Below are 25,083 nucleotides of genomic sequence, written 5' to 3'. Positions count from 1 at the left end.
TAACTAATTTATGACTGTTTAAGAAATAAAAATACCCTTGACTGACATTATAATTGGACCTCAAGGGAAAAAAATTAAAAAAGAAAATGATTTAAGGCCTTTAATGTGTGTAATGTATTGTGACCGTACCTCTAACACAGGAAGAGCTCAGCTTGTCTGTTCCTCTCTGCATCAGTTTCCATGGGTCATCTTTGACTGACTTACGTAATAATAGGTGTCATTTCAACCCAACTTTAAGGGTCAGAGTTTGAAATGAGTCCTATCATATCGCTGATCTTAAGAAAGGGGTCAATATGGGGATTCTGGTTACCTTGGTTATGGTAAGATGGGGCGGCGGAGATGGGATAGAACTGACCAACAGTATTCCTTACAAAAATACAAAAGTCTGAATAACAGATGCTAATTGTTTTGAGCGATCAGTGCATGTAATTTGACCAAACAGAGTTTGTGCAAATCACAAACACACACTGGGTTTTCATGTTTTATGCAGACTTTGCATAGACATAATGATTTTAATACTGTACAAAACTGTATATTAATGAAGGGATGGGAGGCAAAATGAAAGGAGACTAAATGAGAGGAAGGGGAGATAAGATGAGCCTTTTAAAAGAGTGAGAACTCACAAAAACAAATAGAGAAACACACACCTTCTCTACCTTCTTCGTTATTGTTATAATAACACAAAAAAATTGATGTACATTTAATCCCAAGTATGAAACTAGTTCTTGTTAACCTAGTCCTGCTCTGTGTTCACAGCGACACACACATCGAACACCAGGCTGCTCCAGCGGGACTGGCTATGCAATTAGTATTCTGTCCTTTTCCTGTCTGCTAAATGACAACTAATAATCTAAATTCTAATGAATAGAAAATGAATTTCTCACACACTGTTTTAATGGAGGCAATATTCCTTCTCTGAGCTTGTCTAGCAGAGATCAATGCTGTACAGTTAATTGCTGTATATGCCAATGGAACACAGTATGAAGATGAGAGAAAAACATTAGATTATAAAAGATGGTTTTGTGATTTTTCGCCAAGAACAAAACAGTCAGATTGGAAGGATGGAGATGAGGGAAAAGAGCGGGAATATGTCTTGAAAGAGCAGGAATATAGTGGGAATGCAATGACATTAGATAGTACGCACATACATAGAGATTTTGTGTTTGTCCTGTATCTTGAGTATGTTTACATTTATGATTTTATTGTTAATGAGCTGACAATGTGTAAGGTCATGTTAACACCTTAAATTGATTATTTATCAGGGAAAAGTCATGAATGGTTTAAGCAAAACCCACCAACACTATATTTTGACCTCTTACCCTGATTTCACTTCACATGAAATCACTAATTTTAGTCTTTTTGAAGTCTCTTCTGCTCACCAAGGCTGCAATTATTTGATCAAAAATACAGTAATATTTTGAAATAAAAATGTTATTATTTAAAATAGTTGTTTTTTAAAAAATATATATTTAAGTGTATAATTTATCCCTGTGATCAAAGCTGGATTTTCAGCATCATTACTCCAGTCTTCAGTGTCACATGATCCTTCAGAAATCATTCTAATATGATGATTTGATGCTCAAGAAACATTTCTTCTTTTTATGTTGAAAGCAGTTGTGCTGCATAAAATGTTTGTGGAAACCATGATGATTTTTTTCAGCATTTATTTGAAATAGAATCTTTTGTAATATTATAAAAGTCTTTACTGTCCCTTTTGATCAATTTAATGCCTTGCTTTTTTTTTATTTATTTTTTTTAAGATTTATGAATTTAAATTATGTAAAATTCCATCAAACTGAATTGAATAATCCTTACATATTATTCATATTATGAATTAAGAATAAGTAAAATGGAACAAGGGGATGGACGATTTATGTGATTCGTATTCATAAATCTATTTTTTGAGTGTATAAACATGCTGTTTCACGGCAATGACATAAAAACATTAGTACAATAAAGCTGAATCTGTATAGTGATATGTTGTAGAATTGCTATTCATTTGTGATCGATGGACAAATTTCTAATTTCAAAGGGTTAAAAAATCTATGCAGTGAAAAAAAATAAAATGTTAAAGGGTCGTGAACGCGGATTGACAACAGACCCGGAAGAGAAGACAATGCTGAATAAAGTCGTAGTTTTTGTTATTTTTGGACCAAAATGTATTTTCGATGCTTCAACAAATTCTAACTGACCCACTGATGTCACATGGACTACTTTGATGATGTTTTTATTACCTTTCTGGACATGGACAGTATACTGTACATACATTTTCAATGGAGGGACAGAAAGCTCTCGGACTAAATCTAAAATATCTTAAACTGTGTTCTGAAGATGAACGGAGGTCTTACGGGTTTGGAACGACATGAGGGTGAGTCATTAATGACATCATTTTCATTTTTGGGTGAACTAACCCTTTAAGTTTCTGCAAGAGTTCTCTTCTAGATCACATAAATGTAAAATTATAGTTTTTTTATATTATATTTAAAGGGACAGAGGAAATATCTACCTTTTACCATGTAGCATGTAACTCACCAATGCGATTCTCATGAAATCCATGCCTCTGCATTTTAACCAACAAAATGGAGTCATTATAGTATGTCTGATGGGCTGCGGATGATCTATGGCTGATTACTGATAATGGCAGTGAATGCAGCTGTGTGAATATGTGACACAGTGAACCGTGGCTTTGATATACAGCAGAGTCTGGGTTTATAAGTTCCCAATAGAATTTGAGTATCAAACTTATTTTCAAACCTCTTGAACAATTTAATTAATAACCATAATTAAGTCAAAGCATTAACAATAGGTTAGTTCAATTATTCACCCTCATATTGTTCCAAACCCACAAGACTTTTGTTAATCTTCAAAACACAAATGAAGATATTTTAATGAAGCCTAAGAGATTTTTGTCCCTGAAAGTCCATAATCTTCTGAAGATACATTGCATTACATGATGAATAGATTTAATTTATGCTGTTATTCACATATAAACATCATAGAGCACATCAAATATGGTAAACAGAGGCTCAAACGTACTTGCGCGACGCAAATTTTGCAAAGTCACAAGGCGGCGCTGTTGCGCATTCTACAAGCTCGCGCAACAGCGCTTCAGACTGCTTCAAAGTGATTCTCACTCAATGAAAAGCGCAGATTTATGCCAAGCGATTGCTAATGAACTCAAGTTGATGAATTATTACAAAGTCTACTTTATGGCCTTTATATAAAATGTTTTAGACAATTGTAAGAATCTGAAGGATCAGCCTGCAATAGTACAGACATTTCAAAATAAGAGTCCCTGTGTATTTCAGCCTTGTTTATAATTAAAAGTCACACGCTAAGTTTTTTTCTTTTTCCTTTGGGCATTAATAGGTATTTTGGTTACACAATAAATTGTATTTAATTTGATTTCCATTTAATTCATAGAAAATTATTGTAGTCTCTCCCACAGGAAGAAAAGACTAAGAACATTATTTGACACATATATTATTCTTTTATAAATTTTACTAGTAAAATCTGTGTCCCATTCACTGAGAGAGACACTATATGACAGCAAGGAGAACATAGGAAAAGGTTAACCATTTAAATGCTGTAATTTTGCATAATTTACAATGCATAATAATGCATAATATTATAATGTAATATGCTATGTAATTAAAATTGATTTCAATAAATAAAAATACTGTTAAAAATCACACATTATTTGTTTGTCACATGTAGTAGACCATTTTTTGTGCCATGGGTAATAGGAGGATTTTTCGCCCGGCTACCACCGCAAGTATATTTCAAACCTGTGGGAAGCACTGTAAGTTATTAGACAGAACTGTTAAACAGAGAAGGCAAACTAATGAAGATGGAGAATGGGAACTCAGTGTGCTCAGGCGCTGGCGTTCTCAGCCCCGTCAAAATAAATGTCCCACTTCTTACACAGAAAATAGTATAGGCCAATGCCGATATTTAAAAAATGCCAAATATTGGCCGATATCTGCCGTGACAATGTTTTGGCTGTCCACTACTTTAAATACTAACAGGTCTTTCCCTTTACTAAAAACAAACAAACAAACAAACAAACAAACAAAAAAAACACTATCTAGTCCTATGCAAAGCATGTTGGAAAATACACTAAATACCTTTTTTTTTTTTTTTAAATCAACGCAGACATTTTAGTTTAAATTACACAAAATATTAATTTAATGTAATGATCTACATTATTAAATCAACAGAACTCATCAAAATAATATTTGAATTTTAAAAGGTTTAATTAAATTTGAATCTTTCTAGCTGGAACCATGCATTTAGGTTGCGGTAATAGGTCCCCTCAATTACTTTTAAGAGCGTGTCTTTCTCACTGTCTCTCTACTTCATCCTAGCGTTGGCACTCGGCGCTGGCATTAGAATCTTGGTGCCAGCTGGTGTGTGTGGGTTTTGATTCCCTGTGTGGAGATTTTGTGTTAAAGGAACATCATGTGTGACATCAGCACAGTAAAAGCACAGCCCTGATGAAACCTGTTCTGACTGCACCTGAGCCTGGGGCGGAGAAGTCACAGTCTGACCAGCCCAGCGCACTGATACGGAACATGTTATACGATTTTCTGCCATCACAAATTACGGACTGTTATTTTCTGGCAACTGAACCAGCGGACATCATTGCACAATTAAAAACAGTGTTGTATTGGTTTGTATTTCAAGGTGCTCCAATAGTTTTTCACTATTTGTGGTAGTGAAACAAACAGGATAGTTTGTATACTATTTTTTTAGTAGGAGTTATCAGTTTATTAATTTGTGTGTTCTGAACAAGAATACTCTAAACATGTTGCTAACAAAAGTTGTCCTTACTTAGATACTCAAGTATGTTCAAATGTTGTCCCAACTTTCCATGTTGAGTCATCTGAACCACATAATTTTATGTTGAACAAAGTTCCCAGCATGCATTGGAGATTAAAATAATTATGTTGTGATTATTATTAAAACTTATATTTTACTGAATTTATGCTGCCGCTGCTGCTGTTGTCACTGTTAGTTAGAGTTCATGGCTGGATTTCCCTATAATGTTGTCTCTTAGCGCACTACGAAGACTCTAAAGGTAGACCTTAATGTTTCTAAACGTGTTCCCCAAACTATCTCTTAGGAGGCTGCTTAAGGTATATCTTCTTAAGTGTGACGTTACCAGGTGCTGTCCATAGCGGCGGTGCTGAATTGGTTGATATCGATGGTTCGAGAATCGATTATTCACTCTATACAAGAGCTGCTTCACTGCATTATGTGAGAAATCAGTGTTCTTTATAAAAAGAAGCACTTCAGAAGTAGAAATTGCATTTATGCAATGTTTTAAAAGTAATCCGAAATGCAAACTAAATCTACATTGTAATTTATCTATATTCTGGGGGCACGAAGCCCCCATCAGTGTGAGTTTAAGGTGACCGTTATTTTAGAACAAAGTTTTAATTCCTTGAAGATGCGTCATGCAGCTGACAGACATGTAGGTATCGCGTTTATATTGTTTTTTCATTTTTTATTCAAAATATTCACAATCTTATCATGAATTTTATGATATATTCTGATTGTAAAATATCCAGACCAACCTTACGAAGGTATGATTTACAGAAGTTATACTTAACTAAGAATGTTTCGGGAAACACGTATTTACATTAAGGTACGGTTTAAGGTATAATTTAGGAACAACACACAGTTAAGAAGGTTTCAGGAAATCCAGCCCAGATTTTTACTGAATTAACATTTGTTGAGATTTGTGCATCTCACTGAATCTTTGGGATTTAATATTCTTACCTAGCAGGGTGATATGTTTAGTTTTAAGACTAGTAATAAATAAAGCCCATGTCATGAAGTTGGCTTTAAAAATCAAACATGATGAAAGAATGAGGTTTGTGGCTTCTTGCATTGCTAAATACTAAACCTTCTTAAAGTGGACGTATAATAAAAATCTGAATTTTTCCGTGTTTAAGTTCTGTAATCGGGTCCCTGGTGCATCTACCAACCCAGAAAATGTGAAACAGGACAACCCAGTAACTTTGTTTTGGCAAGCCTTTCCCTGCAAGCATGTGAAAAAACAAGCCGTTCATTGTAACATAGGAAGGGGATCTTATTATAATATTAGTGGCCCTTACTCTGTACGTTTCCACCCATGTCGCCGCCATTTTGCATTCAGGCGAGAACAGAACACTATTTAGGGTCTCGTTAGCTTGAATAGCCTTGCAAGTAGATCCTGACAAGCTTGATTGCTAAAAAAAAAAGAGCATTTTTGTCCAAGCAATATTTTGGAAAAAATATTAGACAATTCACAGTAATTCATAGCAATCATAAACATTAGCCTGGAGTGTATGGCTCTGTTGGGCAAACAGGTACACTATGTACTGTACCGTGGGCGTCCATACGGGTTTGTTAAGATTAAAATGACGACACATGCTAGTCGATGAATCAACTTCACAACAACTGCATAAATTTATCCACTAACCATTCAGAAATATACATTTTCATTCTAAAAGTTGTAACTTCTTCCTGAGTCTCTCCATCAGTGTCGACTCCGGTTTGAACAATGTAAGGCTGAACACCGTTACTGACAATCCTCATTTTGGCTGCGTGAGATTCTCCAGCTTTGGCGGGAGCAGCAGCTCATTTGCATTTAAAGGGGCACATACAAAAACTGCACATTTTGCTCAAATCCAAACAGGAGCAAATTTGACAAACTATAATAAATGATCTGTGGGGTATTTTAAGCTGAAACTTCACTGACACATTCTGGAGACACCAGAGACTTATATTATATCTTGTGAAGAGGGGCATAATAGGTCCCCTTTAAGTTGCCTTGACAAGATTTTACAAAAGATTTTACATTTTCAGTTGTTAGTTGAGTTAACTTACCAAGTTGATTGTAATAGGTTGCCTTATTTTTCTTAAGTTAGGTCAACTTTTTTATAATGTTTCTAGAGTACCGATATGAGAGTGATCTTGGACTTCATACTGATGCCTATCATTGAGGAGGCAATGCGTTTTTGTTTAGTAGCTTTGTCAAAATGCGTGTTGAAATAACGCACACATTCTAACCAATCAAAATTGAGTATTCACTTCCCAAAGTATAATTTTTAATTAATGAATTCTAGTAAAATGCTTCAGAGTTCACAAAAATTAAGCAGAGACCTACATCACTGAACAATCCTGGCGTAAATTTTCCATAAAATTAGCATTACGCAGATAATCAGAAAGGTAGTTTCATCACCAAGGAGCAGAAATGCTAGCGTGATCATGGCATAATTTTATGCATAGTAAGATGGTTGCAAAGCCGTCATTTACATGAGACAAGAAACTTGTCATTAAAGTAAAGTGAGGTATGAAATCTGTCATTAGACTCTAATTATCCTGTCCTGCAGTTAGTGCAGCTGTCATCCGTGTGCAGTTAAATGTATTCTCTCAGTTCAGAGAATTACTGCATATATTATTCAGCCACAGCCAACATCATACCACATTATCACCCTAATCAGGACCACATTTATCAGTGGGAGGCTGAACACAATATAAATGCCACTGCACTTCCACGCGGTCACATGTGCGCACACACTCAAGATAAATCACATGGACATATGTGTGTCGATGATTTCAGCTGTTCTGAAAGTGTGTGATATGTGAGAGAGACTCACTGTCGGGCAGCCGCCATCATGCTGGTCCTCAAGGAATCCAATTCTGCAGAGCGCCTTATCGTTCTTCAGCCAGTACTCCGACGAATCCAGAACACTGTTACTGCACAAAACCTGACAAAAACACATACTTTTATCAGACTAAGGCACAGCATTTAAAAAATGTTAAACTTACAGGGTTTACAAATATTTTTACCTCCACATCTTTAAAAATACCATGTATAAATTTTGTGAAGTTCACAATGTGGAACTGGATTTTATCAAGAAAGAACACTGATTTCACGATTACACACATCACTTCATGCCAGTGTATCATGGTTTGTTGCTTTCAGACATTCTAGAAATGTTTGGCATTGTGCATGTATATGTTTATGTTTTCACATTTTTGGATTGGATGGGTGTTTTTGAGTTTTTAAAGGACTAGAAGTGCCATTTAAAATGAAAATGTCAGTCATGATGTCGTAAATGAAGTCATAAAATGTGTCAAACCAACAAATAAACATGTAAAATCGTTTATTTAATTTGTTTAACCCTTGTGTATCAATAAAAAAAGTTACTCTGAGGTCCTTAGAGGACAAAAATATCCGTCAAAAAACTGTCATAAAAATGTGAAGTTTGGGATTACAGATATACTGTAAGTTTGGTCTTATTTTATAGAAGACCCTTGGTAGATTGTTGAAGCCAAAAAAAAAAAAAAAAAGTAAAAAAAAAAAAAAAAATACTAAAAAAAGAAACTAAAAGGTTACAGAGGTTTTAGTTTATGAAAATGATTTATGATCACATTTTTATATAAAATATACATTTTATAAAACATGCTGAAAATGCTAAAAATATCAAAAATAAATCTAAACAAGTTGTTTTCCAAATTTGAGGTTGATATCTCAAAAAATGAGCTTTCAGTAAGATTTTGTTTTGGGCGCAGTATCACATTTTCCCCATTAACATGCCAGCAAAACTCCACTGGTACACACAGTGGTTGGATTTGTGATTTGCAGCAGAGTTTTTCTCTCTCAAATAGTACATGCACACACACAAACATTTTTTTTTATTACACACACAAACCACACTCTGACATCCATACCAACACACCCACACAATTATATGCATAATTTATCCAATTGGCTCTAATATGCAGAAGCAGAAAACAGGAATAAAGCCAGTATTTGCTTTATAGGCCAAACCTTAGAAAATGGCACCATCTGGTAAAATAGCAAAAATTTTGATTTCAATAATACAAATTTCAACAGAATGAAAGCCTATTAACAAAGATTGTATCATTTTATAGAGCGCACGTCACTCCTCTCTTCATCAGTCTGCACTGGCTGCCAGTAGCTGCTCACATCAAATTCAAGGCTCTGATGTTTGCCTACAGAACGACCGCTGGCTCTGCACCGCTATACCTTAACTCACTACTTATGTGCCCTCCAGAAACTTGCATTCTGCAAGTGAACGGCGCCACAAAGGGGCACAAAATCACTCTCACGGACCTTCTCCGGGTCTGTTCCTGGCTGGTGGAATGACCTGCCACGCTCTATCCGAGCAGCTGAATCTTTAGCCATTTTCAAAAAAATGCTAAAGACGTATCTTTTTCATCAGCACTTGACCCAGTAATAACAGCACTTACCTTGATTTCTATTCTTCTTCCATCTATTTGTGTATTTATTAAAAAACAAAAAACAAAAATCCTTGCTACAAGCACGTTACTGTCATAACTGTGACTTCACACAGCACTTATATACTGTTGTTCTAATGATGATTTTATTGATTCTACTATTCTCATTTGTAAGTCACTTTGGATAAAAGCATCTGCTAAATGACTGAATGTAAATGTAATGTAAATGTAGTTAAATGGCCCTGGTATTAAAAATTGCAGTTTTAATGGGTTTCAGTGAGGACATTTTTGTCCTTAAGGACCTGCATGTAACTATTTTGTGTACCTAGTGTAAAAAAGATTTATTAAAGGAAATGAAGGTGAAATATTAAAATTCTAATAAAAATACACACTTCTATTTAAAATCTATGCTGCTGGCAATAAAATAGGCAAAATTATATATATATACAAAAGATGTCCTTAAGGATGCACAAGGGTTAAAAATCAAGTTGCATGTGACAGTAAAAATAAATAATTTTTCAAATCAACATTTAGGCATAAGCATGTTTAAAATGTTAAAAGTAATAAAATAACACTTAAATACCTCTGTGACTTTAAATTGCAAAAAAAAACACTGATCAATTGGTTTTCTTATAGTCCATTTGCCAGCTGCGTTTCTTGAAACTTTTGTCACATGCTTTTGTTGATCCATTTGTCACTTGTGTTAAGAAATGCCACTGTACAGTTCACACACAAGAAATAAACTGAATTTAAAGACGTGCCTTCTTGATCTACGATGGGCACCAGCAGAGACATTTTTATTTGTAATATTTAATTACATTTTCAAAACATATTTTAATACATATTTATTATTAAATGATAATAAATAAGTGCATTTATCAATTTGAAAAAAGTGGTTTACTTATTTAGATTTTCATTTAGATCATCATTTTATTTTTAAGTGGCACTCCTAGTCCCCCATTTAAATCCTTTGGCACAATGATAATGTGTTCGTTTGAGTAAGCAGACCTTTGTAGTCCTCTGGGATGCTTCAGAACACATTAGTGTTTACACCTCTGAATGTGCTTTGAGTTTCTGAAAGTCATTTACTGCATCCCCTTGTCAGAGAAAGTGTTAACAGCAGTATGAGCTGATGGATATATGTATATATATCTATATATATATATATATATATATATATATACTTTTAAAGTAAGCCGCTAACCTAGCTATTTATTTTTATTGTTGACATTTTATTTAAAGGCACAATATGTAATTTTTCACCACTAGAAGTCGCCTATTTAAAACAAAGGCATAACTTGATGCTGTTGGAAAATAATCGGGACGGGACTCGGGCAGAAATCATGTTCATGGATGAGATTATTAACATTACTGTAGTATGAAGTAGAGCAGGACCAAGTGGAAGCAGAATGAGGCCGCTGGAGCGATTGCTAATGATAGACAAGTGCGACACATGACACAAGAGCAGCAGAGCTTTTATTATGACACAGTCACCGCTTCCGCTTCTTCTGGTCAAGTGAATGTGGGGTAAAGCAGCACTGTTTATCATATTAGATACATGTGAGTGTGTTGAAAATTATGTTATAACGTTACTCTGAACGTTACTCTAAACGTGTTGAGCTATATAACAATGATTAGTTTTCTGTCTATAAATATACAAACACTTGTCTAATAAAACACATAATATATTAAAGCGTCTTTGGTGTTTCCATGGATTCTACAAAATAAAACCGCACGGACACGTCCCGTATCCTTGGTTAAAATGGCTTATTTCTCTGGATTTAAACATTCTTGGAAACATTTGGGATAATGAAAGTACACAAGTCAACAAAATATATAACATTGTTTTAGTGGTTTTTGGATATTTTAATCTAAAAAGCTTACATATTGTGCCTTTAATTTTAATATCTGAATGTTAGTGATTAGATAAAAAATAAAAAACTTTTTGATATCAGTCTGCATATGCAATAGACATCGTTTTTGCTCATCTTTGCTCGCTCCTTCAAAGCTATCTTGAGTATAACAGCTATAAAAAAGTCCTGAACCAGAAGCGATGCGACCTGATTTACAGCATACGGAAGTGTGTTGTGGACAATCTGCATACAGTGCATATTACTTTAATACAGTATGAGCTGAATTGTTGCAATACACATAATTCATTTCTTTTCAGTCTCTCACACTTAAATGATTTTTCCTCAATTAAATATTCAGCACACAAGCATCTCATTCTATCCGGTCCATGGCAAGCAAGCACCCTTTGACCTCACCATGTCTGTGTAGTCTGTTAGTATAATTTACATATGAATATTTATTATGGCCTTATATTTCTGGCAATCATGCTGTCACTGCTGTGTAACATACAAACTTTACAGTCAATAATGGACTATTATGGATTATTAATGAAGAATGGAGTGTATGGCCCTTCAGTGAACCGTGCTGAACATGAACGTATATGTGCAGGTCATGAGTTCAACATATGCTTATTTCATTCAGGCACAAACAGTAGTTTTGATGCAAAATGTAAATGCAAACAGAAAATGTTTGTTATTACATAAATAAACATAGACCTCTAATTGAATTACCACTACTACTGGTACGATAGACATCCCTAAAACAAACATAAACCCTCTCTGTTAGTGTGTAACCTTCAGTTTGAGTCATTATCTGTGTGGCTAAGCAAGCATTGATTATCTCAGTGTGTATTTAAGGAGTAAACACATATCCCTGTGTGTGTGTGTGTGTGCGTGTGCGTGTGCGTGTGTGTGTGTCTGTGTGTGTGTGTGTGTGTGTGTGTGACAGTGCATGTGTTTACTTTGTTTAATTTGAGTTTGTGGGTGTTTGTATCTGTGTATTTATGTGCGAGCACATGTGTGTATTTTCTCTGCCCTTGCTGCGTGTGCCATCTGTACCGACTGTTTTCCTGGCAGAGTCAACCATATGACAGGGTCGCTGGGACAGTTGCGTCACAGTTCAACGTGGTTAAACTACTGACAGAGCTAATATGCCATTACAGGAAACGATAACCTTCGGCAGATGGATAATCATTAGCATGCAATGGATAAGCGTGCGAGAGATTAATGTGTATTTATGTATTTATTTTATTTAGAAATGTTGAAGTTAATCACATCTGCTGGCCAAATTAAATGACCTCTCACAGTAATCCATCCTCAGAGTTACTCAGCCAGTTTTCACAAAACACTCATAAAAGTGTGTGTTTTTTTTTTCTTCAGTATTGGGTCTAGCAATAGCGTTGATTCACAACAAGCGCAATCAAGGCACAGAACAGAATAAATCTTGTGACCAAACAGATTGCAAAACAACTTTGCATACATATAATGTCATTAAAAACATTAATAATAATAATAGCAATAACATATTGTTAATACTACTACTAATTATTATTATTATTATTATTATTATTATTATTATTATTATTATACTTATATACTAATAACAATAATAATATAATAATACTCATTATTATATAATGTGATACTACTATACTATTAATAATAATAATTAGTATAATACAATAATAAAACACAAATATGCATTATTTAATAATAATAATAATAATAATAAATATTTAATAATAAAACCACAATATATATTATTTAATAATAATCAATAATAATAATTGTTATGTTTATAACAATATATAAATAATAATAAATAAGTGATATAATATTTTGTTATTAAATAATAATGCATATTATAGTTTTGTTATTTGTATCTCTTTTATATTATTTTAAAATGTTAAACGTAATAATAAAATAACACTTTAATAACTTATTTTAATTGCAACTTAAAATGTATTTAATAATTTATTTATTAATAATAATAATAATAATATACTGTAAATAAAATACTGTTAATACTACTAATTATTATCATTGTTAAATTTGTTATTACTATTGTTATTATTATGTGCATGTACTAATAACAATAACATACTAATAATCATAAAATAATTATTAATAATGAATACGTAGTACACTACAATAATAAAATCAAAAGATGCATTTAATAATAATAATTATAAGGTTAATACTACTATTATTATTATGCATATGTACTAATAACAATAATAAATATAATTATACTCATTACTATATAATGTGATACTATTATACTATTATTATTAATAATAATAATAATATAATTAGTACAATACAAAATAAAATAAAAATATGCATTATTTAATAAAAATCATAATAATAAAATATTTAATAACAAAACAAAAATATGCATTATTTAATAATATTAATAATAATAATTGTTATAATTATATACAACAATATATAAATAATCAATAATAAATTCTATATTCTATCTATCTATCTATCTATCTATCTATCTATCTATCTATCTATCTATCTATCTATCTATCTATCTATCTATCTATCTATCTATCTATCTATCTATTATGTCAAAAATTATAATTAAATTATTTACAAAAATAAAACAAATTAAACTATTGCAAGCAATATTACACAGCAGATATTGGACACTTAAAAGTAAAAATAAGCTGTATCGATATCAGTCATAAAGAATAACAATGTTCTATATCTAGTTCAATATCAGTGATTAACAGGAAAATTCTTTAAACAAAAAAAAATACCACCACATGTCAAACAGGTTGCCGACCCCTGAGCTCATGAAGAATGACCAATCCCCTTAATCTCATAACAGCTCCCATGAGAGCTACAAAAATGATTAGTACAGTGTCACGCTATTGTAACTTTCTCTTCCCATGATCCTTCATCTGCCTCCACAGGGGCCACTTTCCTTTAGCACCAACCCACTAATAAAGCGCTCGGCTGAATGAGACAAAGACAAGGGAGACATTGGGCTAATCATGCTGCTTGTTCTATCACACTCCCTGTTCCTCTCTCAGTCTCGCTCCTTCTGTCCTTTCTCTCTCACACTGGCAGAACATCAGCTAATGTAACCTGACTTGTAGTGCAGCTGCCTACAGAGTAAAAAGTGCTGATGGCAAAAAGCCAAAGTCTCTGTTCCCTGGACAGGTGGGAGCAGCCAGCCAATCAGTAAGGCTTCATGTTAATCACACTGTGATTGGAGCTTGAGATTCTTGCTAGTGTTCAACCGCAAGAGCTCACCTGGTGAGTGTGGTGCCTTGGGCCAAAATCTACTGCACGCCAACTAAATAGCTTTCATGTTGATGGAAGTGTTTGCGCTCATGTACTTGCATTAGTGTATGTTTCAGGCTTTGGCACACACACCTTCTTACAGGCGGAGACAGAGGACCCAAGGGTGCTGTCAGATTTGACTTCCTGTGTGTCCGCGGACTCCGACCCCTCAAACATGGCAGATGATTGGAAATTACTGTGGAAAAAGAGAGAGAGAAAGACAACTGAATCCACCATCAATTCAATGGAGTGCAACAGTGCTCACCCACTTTCTCAGTGTTGTTGGTTCTGCGTTTTCCCAGAGGGACTTAATAATATATATTTTTTAAACGTTATAAGCCGTGAACAAAATCAACCAGCTATGAGGAGAATCACAACATTACAAACTTTGATTTGAAGCAAAAAGTATTTGAAACAAACCCAAAAAAGACAAATATAGAAGTTTCTGCCACCGGATAAAAAATAAAAAAGGTAATTGCGACTTTTTATCCCACAATTCTGCCTTTTTTCTCAGGAATGAGTTTATATCTCGCAATTCTGACATTATAACTCGCAATTGTGAGTTTATATTTCACAAATGTTAGAAAAAAAGCCAGAATTGTGAGATGAAAAGTCACAATTGCAATTTTGAATGATTATATACTCGCAATTTTGACTTTTTTTCTCAGGATTGTGAGATTGCAATTATGACATTATAACTTGCAATTATGACTATTTCTCACAATTGCAAGATATAAACGTAAAAAAGTCAGAATTGTGAGATGAAAAGTCGCAAATACATGTCAGAATTGCAATTTTGAACAATTATAAACTCACAATTCTGACATTTTCTCAGGATTGCGAGTTTATTTCTCACAATTCTGACATTATAACTCGCAATTCTGACTTTATTTCTCACAATTGTGTTTATATCTTGCAATTCTGACATTATATCTCGTAATTCTGACATTATAACACACAATTGCAAGTTGATATCTCGCAATTGTGAGCAAAAAAGTCAGAATTGTGCAATGAAAAGTCACAATTATCTTTTTTTTTAGAGGCGAAAACAAGTATAGACAAAGGTACAAGACTACCTAACTGTTTCAGAAAAAGAAAGAACTACAATCCCATGAAGCACTGCAAATGACATAATTGAGAAATATAAAACTAACTATTTAAAGTTGTTAATTATACCTACAGAAACAATATATTTGTTAGGTTTATTGCAAAATATGCATATATAAACAAATATTTATGTATTTTGTAATTTGCAGGGCTTCATGGGAGTGGGCGGAGCTAAACAGCTCTTCCGCTTATTTGTGGAATTTTCTGTACAGCATCATGGGTAATGTAGTTTTTCACCATACAATTATTAAATACAATTATTTTAAAAATAAGTTGAAATAATGCAAACGGATGGCTCAAAAAAATATACTATCGATTAACAACCTGATGACTCACAGTATGTCTGTCTTTAAAGGTTTAAAAGTTAAATCAAATTCTTTATGGAGAAAATGAAACAAGTTTTTACCTCCCAAACCTTACAATTGCGCTCTATGACAAACTTTCTTATTTGCTTCTTACTGTAAAACATTAAGTCTGAAATAGTGCTAGAATGGGTTAGCATCTTTTAGAAACTGGAAGTTTAGATGTCGAAATAAACTGAAGCAATTTCTCACTCTCTCATGAAAATTGTAGATAATGGCACAGTGAAAAGAGACAGTGAGAGTGGGAATGGAAAAGAAAATAACTTGGACTATTTAATTAAATTTGTTCAGATTAATTGACTACTGGGGGCACATTAAGTAAGGATGAAACACAGTCAAACCTCTGAGGTGACAGAAGTACAACATTACCCAGATCATAGAGTGTGCAGTGATGTTCTTCTGCTCCAGAGCATTTCTCTCTGAGCTCCTCTGTATTCTCCCTGAACACAGCCAAATTAACCTCCTTTGTTTATATTATAAACGAACCAAAATTTTATTCATACATTTTCCCTGCAGAATGCATGTGCTCAGAACAAAAAAGCACCATAAATGGATCATTAAACGATTACGTTAAAAAATCAACTCACGTGATCAAAACGCATTTGAACACAAATGACAAAATTTAAGACCCGGAATACAGTTTTACTATATAAAGGTATCTAAGGGTACTTTTACTGTGATTTTCTGTACAGTATAAATCACTTTTTTTGGAAACATTCTTCCAAAGATTGCTTTTTGTGTTTCCCAGTTGAAATAAAGTAATAGGAGGTCAAAATGGCATGACATGAACTATTGTCAATGTGAACTAAATGCGAAATTTGAACTAAATGTGAGTCAAAAGTGTGAGCTATTCTTTATTTTGTATGATAAAATATTTAAACAGTTCATCTAGTGCCTTGTGAAATGGACTGTAAAACATATAAGCGATGTTCAAAAGGACTTTTTACAAAATCAATCAGTCGATGACCGACCTTAAGGAAGCTGTGTATAAGCTGGTTTCAGGGAGCATTCAGACATATACTAGCATTCAAAAACAGCTAGACAGAGTGCAACAGAATGGAAGAGAGCACAGACGACACATGTTTTTCAATGTCTGGACTACATTTAACTTAACATGGTGTGATTTTTAAACGCAACACTCGTGGCAGGATGTTCAAAAGAACAGCTTGAGATGTGACGCATGTCTGAATGTGCTATAACATTTCAGAGAGGGTTATATACCGTGCAAACTGTCTAACAGCTAAACAACAACATGCTGTGAGCATGCTAAAAATGTCAAAATAAGAAAATAAAGTTACTAGGTTACCATTGTGACTTATCACTTGTGTGTATTTGTTTTTGCTCCTTGTTATTTCATGCCCTTCACCCATGAGAAAAGACTAGTTTGACCGGGCTTTCCTCAAGGTCATAAAGGTTAGTTAACAAATGACATAAGCTTTCCATTCAGGAAGGCAAACACTTGAGCATCGGAAGGCTTAACTGCTTCATTCTGAGCTTTTGTCTTGGGATGTCAGCCTATATTCACACAATATGTCTATGAATATCTTTTGGCCTCAATCGAGGATTACCTGCGAGCCTGGAGGGACTCTTTTAGCATTAAACACTCAAAATAGCTGCAACTATACAAGCAATTGTCTTGAATGTGTGGTTCAGTTGATGGATGTGAGAAATGTGAAAAAACAGACTTCAAATCCCTTCCATTACCACTTCAGCTGCCATGATAAAACAGAGTTCTTTCTTAGTTATGTTTAATTCATTTTAGCTCAGTTATCTCGTGACTAAGGTCAATAATTGTTTGCTTCTGGTTACGGGACTCCAACAACGTGTGCGACAAGCAATTTGTCTCTCCATACCGGATGTGACAGAGATAAAAGACACAACAAAATCAATCACAAATCAGAAGAGCGTGTGGGCGGGGTCTCTCTACAAATGTACTGCTGTCTCGCACTCATAATGAAATCGATAAGTATGTACACAAATTAAAAAATATTAAATGATTTTAACATTACTCAAAATAAGAACACAGTAATTGATACAATCTTTGTCATTGTTTGTTCATCTAGAGTTCACAGTTTGAACGTTCATGTTATTTTCAAGGTCTGAGGTGAATTATCCATTGTTGCTTTCAACATTTTTTTTTTTTTAAATTAAAAAATTAAACAATTTTAATATTCTACAAAACATACAAGAACCAGAGATAATCATTGAGCTGTCAGTCATGATGTAAAAACCACTGCAAAAATGAAATCCCCTGTCGCTTGTCGCGTATCACAGATGGTTGGGACAAAAACGTATTAGCATGGAGGAGATACCTTGGTTAGGACACTGTGTAAACATTTTTTTCCATTGCTGATTTTCTCACCATCACTTTATGAAATATCTTGCAGCAGGAATATATCGAACACAAATGAAGCATAGCAGATGAAGTACAAGTGAAGTACTGCATCAAGGGTCGGCTTGAGTTCTGTAGCCAGTCGGTCACAGTTCATTTAGCCTAATGGTAAGTCTGCATTTTCTCATTAAGGGGCTGTTGTTATTTTTATGTAAACACATGTTAGATGGACGTCTTTGACTTTTGCATTCACGTCTCACGTCTTTTACAGAATCTAAAACATGCTGCTCAAGTTGTGCTGCTTTAGAGAAGAGGAAGAGTTGTTGTATTAGACTGCTTCACAAACGAGGATCAATTCAACGCTGGATTTGCACAAAAGATGAACAATACAGCACATGCTAGTGGATGAGTTGAATCAACTCCACAGCAACTACATAAATGTATCCACTAACCATTCAGAAACGTCCAGATTCATACTAAAAGTTGTAACTTCTTCCTGAGTCTCTCCATCAGTGTCGACTCCGGTTTGAACAATGTAAGGCTGAACACCATTACTGACAATCCTCATTTTGGCTGTTAAAGCTCCGCCCTCTTCTGGAAAGTGGGCGGGAGCAGCAGCTCATTTGCATTTAAAGGGACACACACAAAAACGGCGTGTTTTTGCTCACACCCAAATAGGGGCAAATTTGACAAGCTAAAAATAAATGATCTGTGGGGTATTTTGAGCTGAAACTTCACAGACACATTCTGGGGAATCAGAGACTTATATTACATATTGTAAAAGGGGAATTACAGGTCCCCTTTAAAATAAGTTGAGCATTTAAAAAAAGTATCTCGAGACACATTCCCATTCCACTGCCATGCGTCTTGTGTTTTTCAACACACAAAAAAACGATTTCTGTGTGAACCATCCCTTAGTTTGTTAAGTTTGCCTCACTTTTGATGTGTTGAATTAAACAACAGGTTTTTGCACACTTTATTTGTTTGGGTGCACATACACATTTGAAATATGAACTAGTAAATCAGCTAAATATGAAGAAATGGTCCTCTCGGGTGACATCCTGTCACATAGCTCAACCAGAAGTCATGATTTAAACTACATTTACTGTAAAACTATATCTGTTCTAGCAACATTTGCAAGACAGCAGACATTCATTTGTGTAACTTGTGTCAGATTGAACTCTCTTTCTCCTTCTAATGCAATGGGTTATGACATGAAACCATAAATGCCATTTGACAGCTATCAAATGCACTACTCTTGTGATCACTTTGAAGCTGAATGAAAACAGATGTTAAAATCCTCAAATTATCCCTGGAGGACATGAGCGCAGCTGCCTGATGTGTTCGGATGTGTTGTCGGCCTGAGAACAGTGAATCTCCATTCTTTATGGAAATGTTTCAATGTTATGTGAAGCGTCGTTATTGTTTATCAACAAAAAAATGGAAACATTTTCTAGCCGGAGGACAGTAATGTTGCGGAAACTGACACACGATTAAACAAGCACACGCACGAAATACACACTCGCATGTGCGCTTTGCTCATGATGACCTGTCAAAAGCACATTCAATTTTCTCAGTCTGTCAATCAGAGATTCGCCAATGATGCAAATGCTGTTTTAAGCTCTGTTTACACCACCAGCGAACTGAACTGAATTTTCAATGAGAGTTACCCAGCTAACAGGGAACATTCTGGAAAGGTTTGCTCAAAGTTATGAACAAACATTCTGCCAGTAATGTTTAAGGAATGTTTGTTCAAAGATATCTTTTACTTGCTTCAGAATGTTCAGAGAACATTCAAAATGAACATTCTCATAATGTCTGCAAAATGATCTAATGAAATGTTCCCTTAACGTTCATATAACCAAGACATTTTTTTTTAAACATGTAACAAACTGAACATTTTGAACATTCAGAAATAATGTTTTCATTACTTAAAGGATTAGTTCACATCAAAATGAAAATTTCCTGATAATTTACTCACCCCCATGTCATCCAAGATGTTTATGTACCTGTATTTCTTTCTTCAGCCGAAAAGAAAACATTCCAGGATTTTTCTCCATATAGTGGGGTTCAACGGGTTGAAGGTCAAAATGTCAGTTTCAGTGCATCTTCAAAGGGCTTTACATGATCCCAGATGAGGAATAGGAGTCTTATCTAGCGAAACATTTGGTCATTTTCTAAAAAAAAATAAAAAATTCTATGCTTTTTAACCACATAATGCTCGTCTGGCACTGCTCTGCGACGTGCCACGCATTATGTAATCATGTTGGAAAGGTCCATCTCATTTTCTCCTCCAACTTCAAAATCATCTGACATCGTTGTTTTACCTTTTTTTTTTGTAAAGGACTTAGTTTGCACGTTTGCTTTGTAAACACTTGCTCGGTACTTCCGCCTACGTCACGTGTGACCTTTCCAACGTAATTACATAATGCATGGTGCATCGCAGAGCAGTGCAAAATGAGCATTTGTTGTTAAAAAGTATATCATTTTTTTTTTTTTTTTAAGGGTCTAGACAAGACCCTTATTCCTCATCTGGGATCATATAGAGCTCTTTGAAGCTGCATTGAAACTTCAGTTTGGACCTTCAACCCGTTGGTAAGTGTTGAAGTCCACTATATATGGAGAATGTTTTCCTCAAAAACTTTAATTTCTTTTTGACTGAAGAAAGAAAGACATAAACATCTTGGATGACATGGGGGTGTATTATCAGGAAATTTTAATTCTGAAGTGAACTAATCCTTTAATGAGAATGTTAATAAGCGAACATGAGTTCTCTATTAGTTAGTAGAACATTAATAGAACATACTTTTGTTCTCTCTGTAGTGAATTCCAGTGGCATAGCAAACAGCGACCTTTGGCAACAGGATGTGGGCACATGACAAGGCTTTATGCAAATGCAGACTGACTTAATACAAACTTACACTTCCAGATCTCATGTGTTAAAGGGATTTTGCAAAGGCGGTTTGCATTTTTCACCATATCGATCAAAACTAGGAAAAACATGTTTAGGCTAAATAAAATGTAAGTGGAAGTAATGTTGCTTGTGTTCTAACTTCGGCTACAGTCACTAAGATCTTGATTTTGAGAGGCATCAGCAAAATAAACAATGAATGAATGTAATTTCACACATTTCTGTGCGCCCTCGGTCCAAACCCCAAGACTCAAAAGATATGTCCTGGAACATGAACATCCAAAATGACTGAACAGGCAGTAAGCCTTTCTGATTGGCTAATATACAAGGGCAGGCTGCTCACCTGACTCTTTTTTTATGTTTACAAAGCCTGTCACCGAGACAGGAGGATAATTTCACATTTAATATGGTTTTAAGTCCGGTAATTGGGCCATTTTACTACTGTAACAGTTTAAATCTAAATAAAAATAATCGACGATACGTACTTTTCCAGAAAAGCCATATATTACAGGCAAGTTGTTAATTAACATCCGAGATTTGTTTCGTGCATTTGCCGCTCTCCGCGCGTGACAGAACGTGCAGCGTGACTGTAGTTTATTTCTCTCTGGCAGACTGGAGCCTGTTCTCTCAAACCGGGGAACGATTCAACTTTAATTTGATGTGGTTAATGAACTTTAAGATTGTAATGACACTTCGTTTAAAATAAATCATTTCGCTGTCATGGTTGTTAGTTTTAAAATGATCCTGTTGACCGTTTAGGTTAGAGATTGAGGTGAAAGGTTTACACGCTTCTCACTCATCACAATGGTTTAAGACTGACAACCGAGACCAGATATCTGTCACAGTACTCTCAGGTGGTAATCCTTGTAGTTCAGCAAATATATGGGAAAGCGGTGGGTCATTCTGCTAGCTAGAAAGGAAAAAATTATTAAAAAAGGACCGAGTTTCTCCACAGCCAGCGCGCGAACAGATGCGCAATAAATGAGCGTGCACTGCGCGACGTCAGCAGCCACCTGAGATAAATAGGTTGTTTTACAAAGACACCTTATCTTGAGACACGAGCATTTATTCTAGCTACTACAATGCCTTTAACATGCATTCTGGAGGAGTGAGCAAACAATAAACAGAATGGCGCTCAATATATTCGAAGTCTGTAAGTAAACATTCGAATGTGTGCAAAACAAACAAATTCAAATACATATTCACACCACATCATAGAGCTTGTACACTTTTTTTTCCGCGTATTGTAGGCTACATGACCCATGGAGAGCAGTCGCACGACTGCACATTTATTGTTTACTAATTGAAGTCTTTTCCGTGTCGTTTAAGTACAAGTTAATCTGATTTAACACCCTAAAATGTCAGACAACGTTGCTAAGAAGCATATTAAAGGAGAAAATCGGACATATGATTTATCTCATATTAAAAACAGTGTGTCGTGCTACAAGATTTAAGATGAAAAGGTTAAAATGCGCGCACTTACCCCAATGTTTTCAGAAGGCACTGAGTTTCTGCCACTCATCCAACAAAAAAACGAGCACTAAGTAGCCTTATGTTCCTATATCCTGCGTGCCAAGAAGCCAAGGCTCTGTGGCGCGTGCCGGTCCCCCTGTCCCGAGCGCGAGCACATCACAGTCTGTCAGTGCAGCGGAGGAATTTCCAGCCCTCGCGCAGCGCTCTGCTGTTAGTTAATATACTCGCGCGCGGGAGCTGCGCACTGACTGTACGGCAGTGAATGCCAGATACGACTATGGGACCGGTCAAGCATAATCAAAACAGCGGGGGAACTCTACGTCACTGCGGTTTCATTTGATAAACAGAAAGCTGTAAAGCGCCAAACAACGCGTGCTCATAAAAAGACCAACTGTAAAAGGAAAATGAAGACAGATAGGCATAATTTGAAACCATAGCTCACGAAATGCAGTTACATGGTATATGGAACACCATGTGTAGATAAATAGATAGATAGATAGATAGATAGATAGATAGATAGATAGATAGATAGATAGATAGATAGATAGATAGATAGATAGATAGATAGATAGATAGATAGATAGATAGATAGATAGATAGATAGATAGATAGATAGATAGATAGATAGATAGATAGATAGATAGATAGATAGATAGATAGATAGATAGATAGATAGGGCAATTAGGCCACATATGTAGATGCCCAAATGTATATCTTACATTGTAATTGGTCAAAATTTCTTTTGTTTTTCACAATTTTTTATCACATTTCCTCTTCATTAATTTACACAGTGTGAAAAATGAATTTGTAAAAAGTACACATATAATATTCAGTTACTAAATTAATATGAGGTAATAAAAGCTGCAATAACAGAATAATCTGAAAAGTAATGTTTCAAATCATTTTACATGAAATGTAATGTCACACCACAGGACACTTATGTCACTGCTTAAAATTTCATGTCTTCATGCTTCGTTTCATTTCAGATTGCAATTCCACAGTATTAACATTATAAATCTAGCAAAGTTTTTTTTTAATTTCTCTCTCTATCCTGATTGCCGTAATCAAGCTCTCAATATTTTTCCCTCTCTTAAAAAGTCCTACAAATGCTATAATGGATTATATATTTTGCTATTGAATCAAAAGGGAAAACAAAAATGATATCTGATATAGTTTCCGTCACCACTATAGAGTTTTACCCAAACTATGATGGCTTCCAATTCTGAGAACCCTACAAATGTGAAAAGGGTTGATGGAAGTGCTTTTCATCTCTACATAAAGAAGTGTTGTTTTTTCACACCCTATAATATTTCATTGATTTATCAGGGAGAAAGTGAGAGAAAAGAGACAGAACTGCTGTCTGCATCTTTTAGTGCATTAGATGACAAGACAGTAGTGATTCTCTCAGTTTCCTCACAGCATCTTTCATAAGTATAGATTCAACCCTCAACACCCACAAATTTCTATAGCACATTTTCACACACTACAATGCAAAATTTTCTTTCAGTCCCCAGTCAACTTTAAAACACTCTGTATTAAAAGCTGCATGAAAATATGTCTCTTTAGGGACGTGCTATTATGACAATACTGGTCACAGTTTTATTGTGTAATATAAATTATGCAGAAGGCAGCACAAGCAGCAGATGTTTAATCACAGTCTCTGCTGACATTATTCTGAACACACATCTGGTTTAATTTACTGCTTTTTAATGACTGATAAGAGTGTTATTGTGCAAACACTGAGACGTGGCACAGGCTCCAACGTCTCTCTCTCATCTGTCTCTCCGGACAGAGGTCGGCTGTTTAACGTGCGTTATTCAGAACTGCCCCTGCTGGGCTTGTGATGATGACTGACAGCTGTCACTGTGACTTTGATGACAGCAGAGAGAGCTGGCCTGAGGGTTACAATATGGATATACAATCTTGCTCATCCTGGTTTTTTTTTATCAATTTCTCTTCCTAATTATGTAGAGATTTCAGTCATAAGGGAGTAGGAATGCACTGATCCCATACTCGTTTTTTGGGGATTGATCTAATGGGACAGATCCAAATCTGACACTCTATTATGGTTGTTACTCTTAAGCTCAAAAAGGACAAAAAAGTATTATAAAAGAACCATAAACTTTTTCGTGCACTATATTTTAGATCTTAGACATTCGATAGCTTGTTAAATTTAAGTTCACAGAAATGATTCCCTCCAATGCAGCTGGCGTCAGCCTCCAATGCATATGGGCATCAGGTGAAGTGAATAACACTGATCATCTCTTCATCACAGCACCTGTTAGTGGGTGGATATATTAGGCAGCAAGTGAACATTTTGTCCTCAAAGTTGTTGTGTTAGAAGCAGTAAAAATGGGCAAACGTAAGAATTTGAGTGAGTTTGACAAGGGCCAAATTGTCTAGACGACTGGGTCAGAGCATCTCCAAAACTGCAACTCTTGTGGGGTGTTCCCGGTCTGCAGTGGTCGGTATCTATCAAAAGTGCTCCAA

At 34.9% G+C, this 25,083-nt stretch overlaps 1 protein-coding gene across 2 annotated transcripts in view; it reads right to left on the bottom strand.

Moving 5' to 3' along the window:
- The window catches only part of sphkap (SPHK1 interactor, AKAP domain containing), a 64,582-nt gene extending 41,738 nt beyond the window's left edge, over positions 1-22,844 (bottom strand). For both annotated transcript variants that reach the window (XM_067389642.1, XM_067389643.1), the window contains exons 1-3: positions 22,604-22,844; positions 14,502-14,604; positions 7,650-7,760 (exon numbers count right to left, since the gene is read on the bottom strand). In XM_067389642.1, coding sequence (XP_067245743.1) covers positions 7,650-7,760; positions 14,502-14,585 — 195 coding nt within the window. In that variant the 5' untranslated portion in view covers positions 14,586-14,604; positions 22,604-22,844. The remainder of the gene's footprint in view (positions 1-7,649; positions 7,761-14,501; positions 14,605-22,603) is intronic.
- Positions 22,845-25,083: the final 2,239 nt, after the last annotated feature.

This window comes from Chanodichthys erythropterus, chromosome 7 (assembly GCF_024489055.1).
Source record: "Chanodichthys erythropterus isolate Z2021 chromosome 7, ASM2448905v1, whole genome shotgun sequence".
Classification (NCBI taxonomy): domain Eukaryota; kingdom Metazoa; phylum Chordata; class Actinopteri; order Cypriniformes; family Xenocyprididae; genus Chanodichthys; species Chanodichthys erythropterus.
The sequence above is the reverse complement of the archived record's forward strand: the minus strand, read 5'-3'. Positions and strand labels throughout refer to the sequence as shown.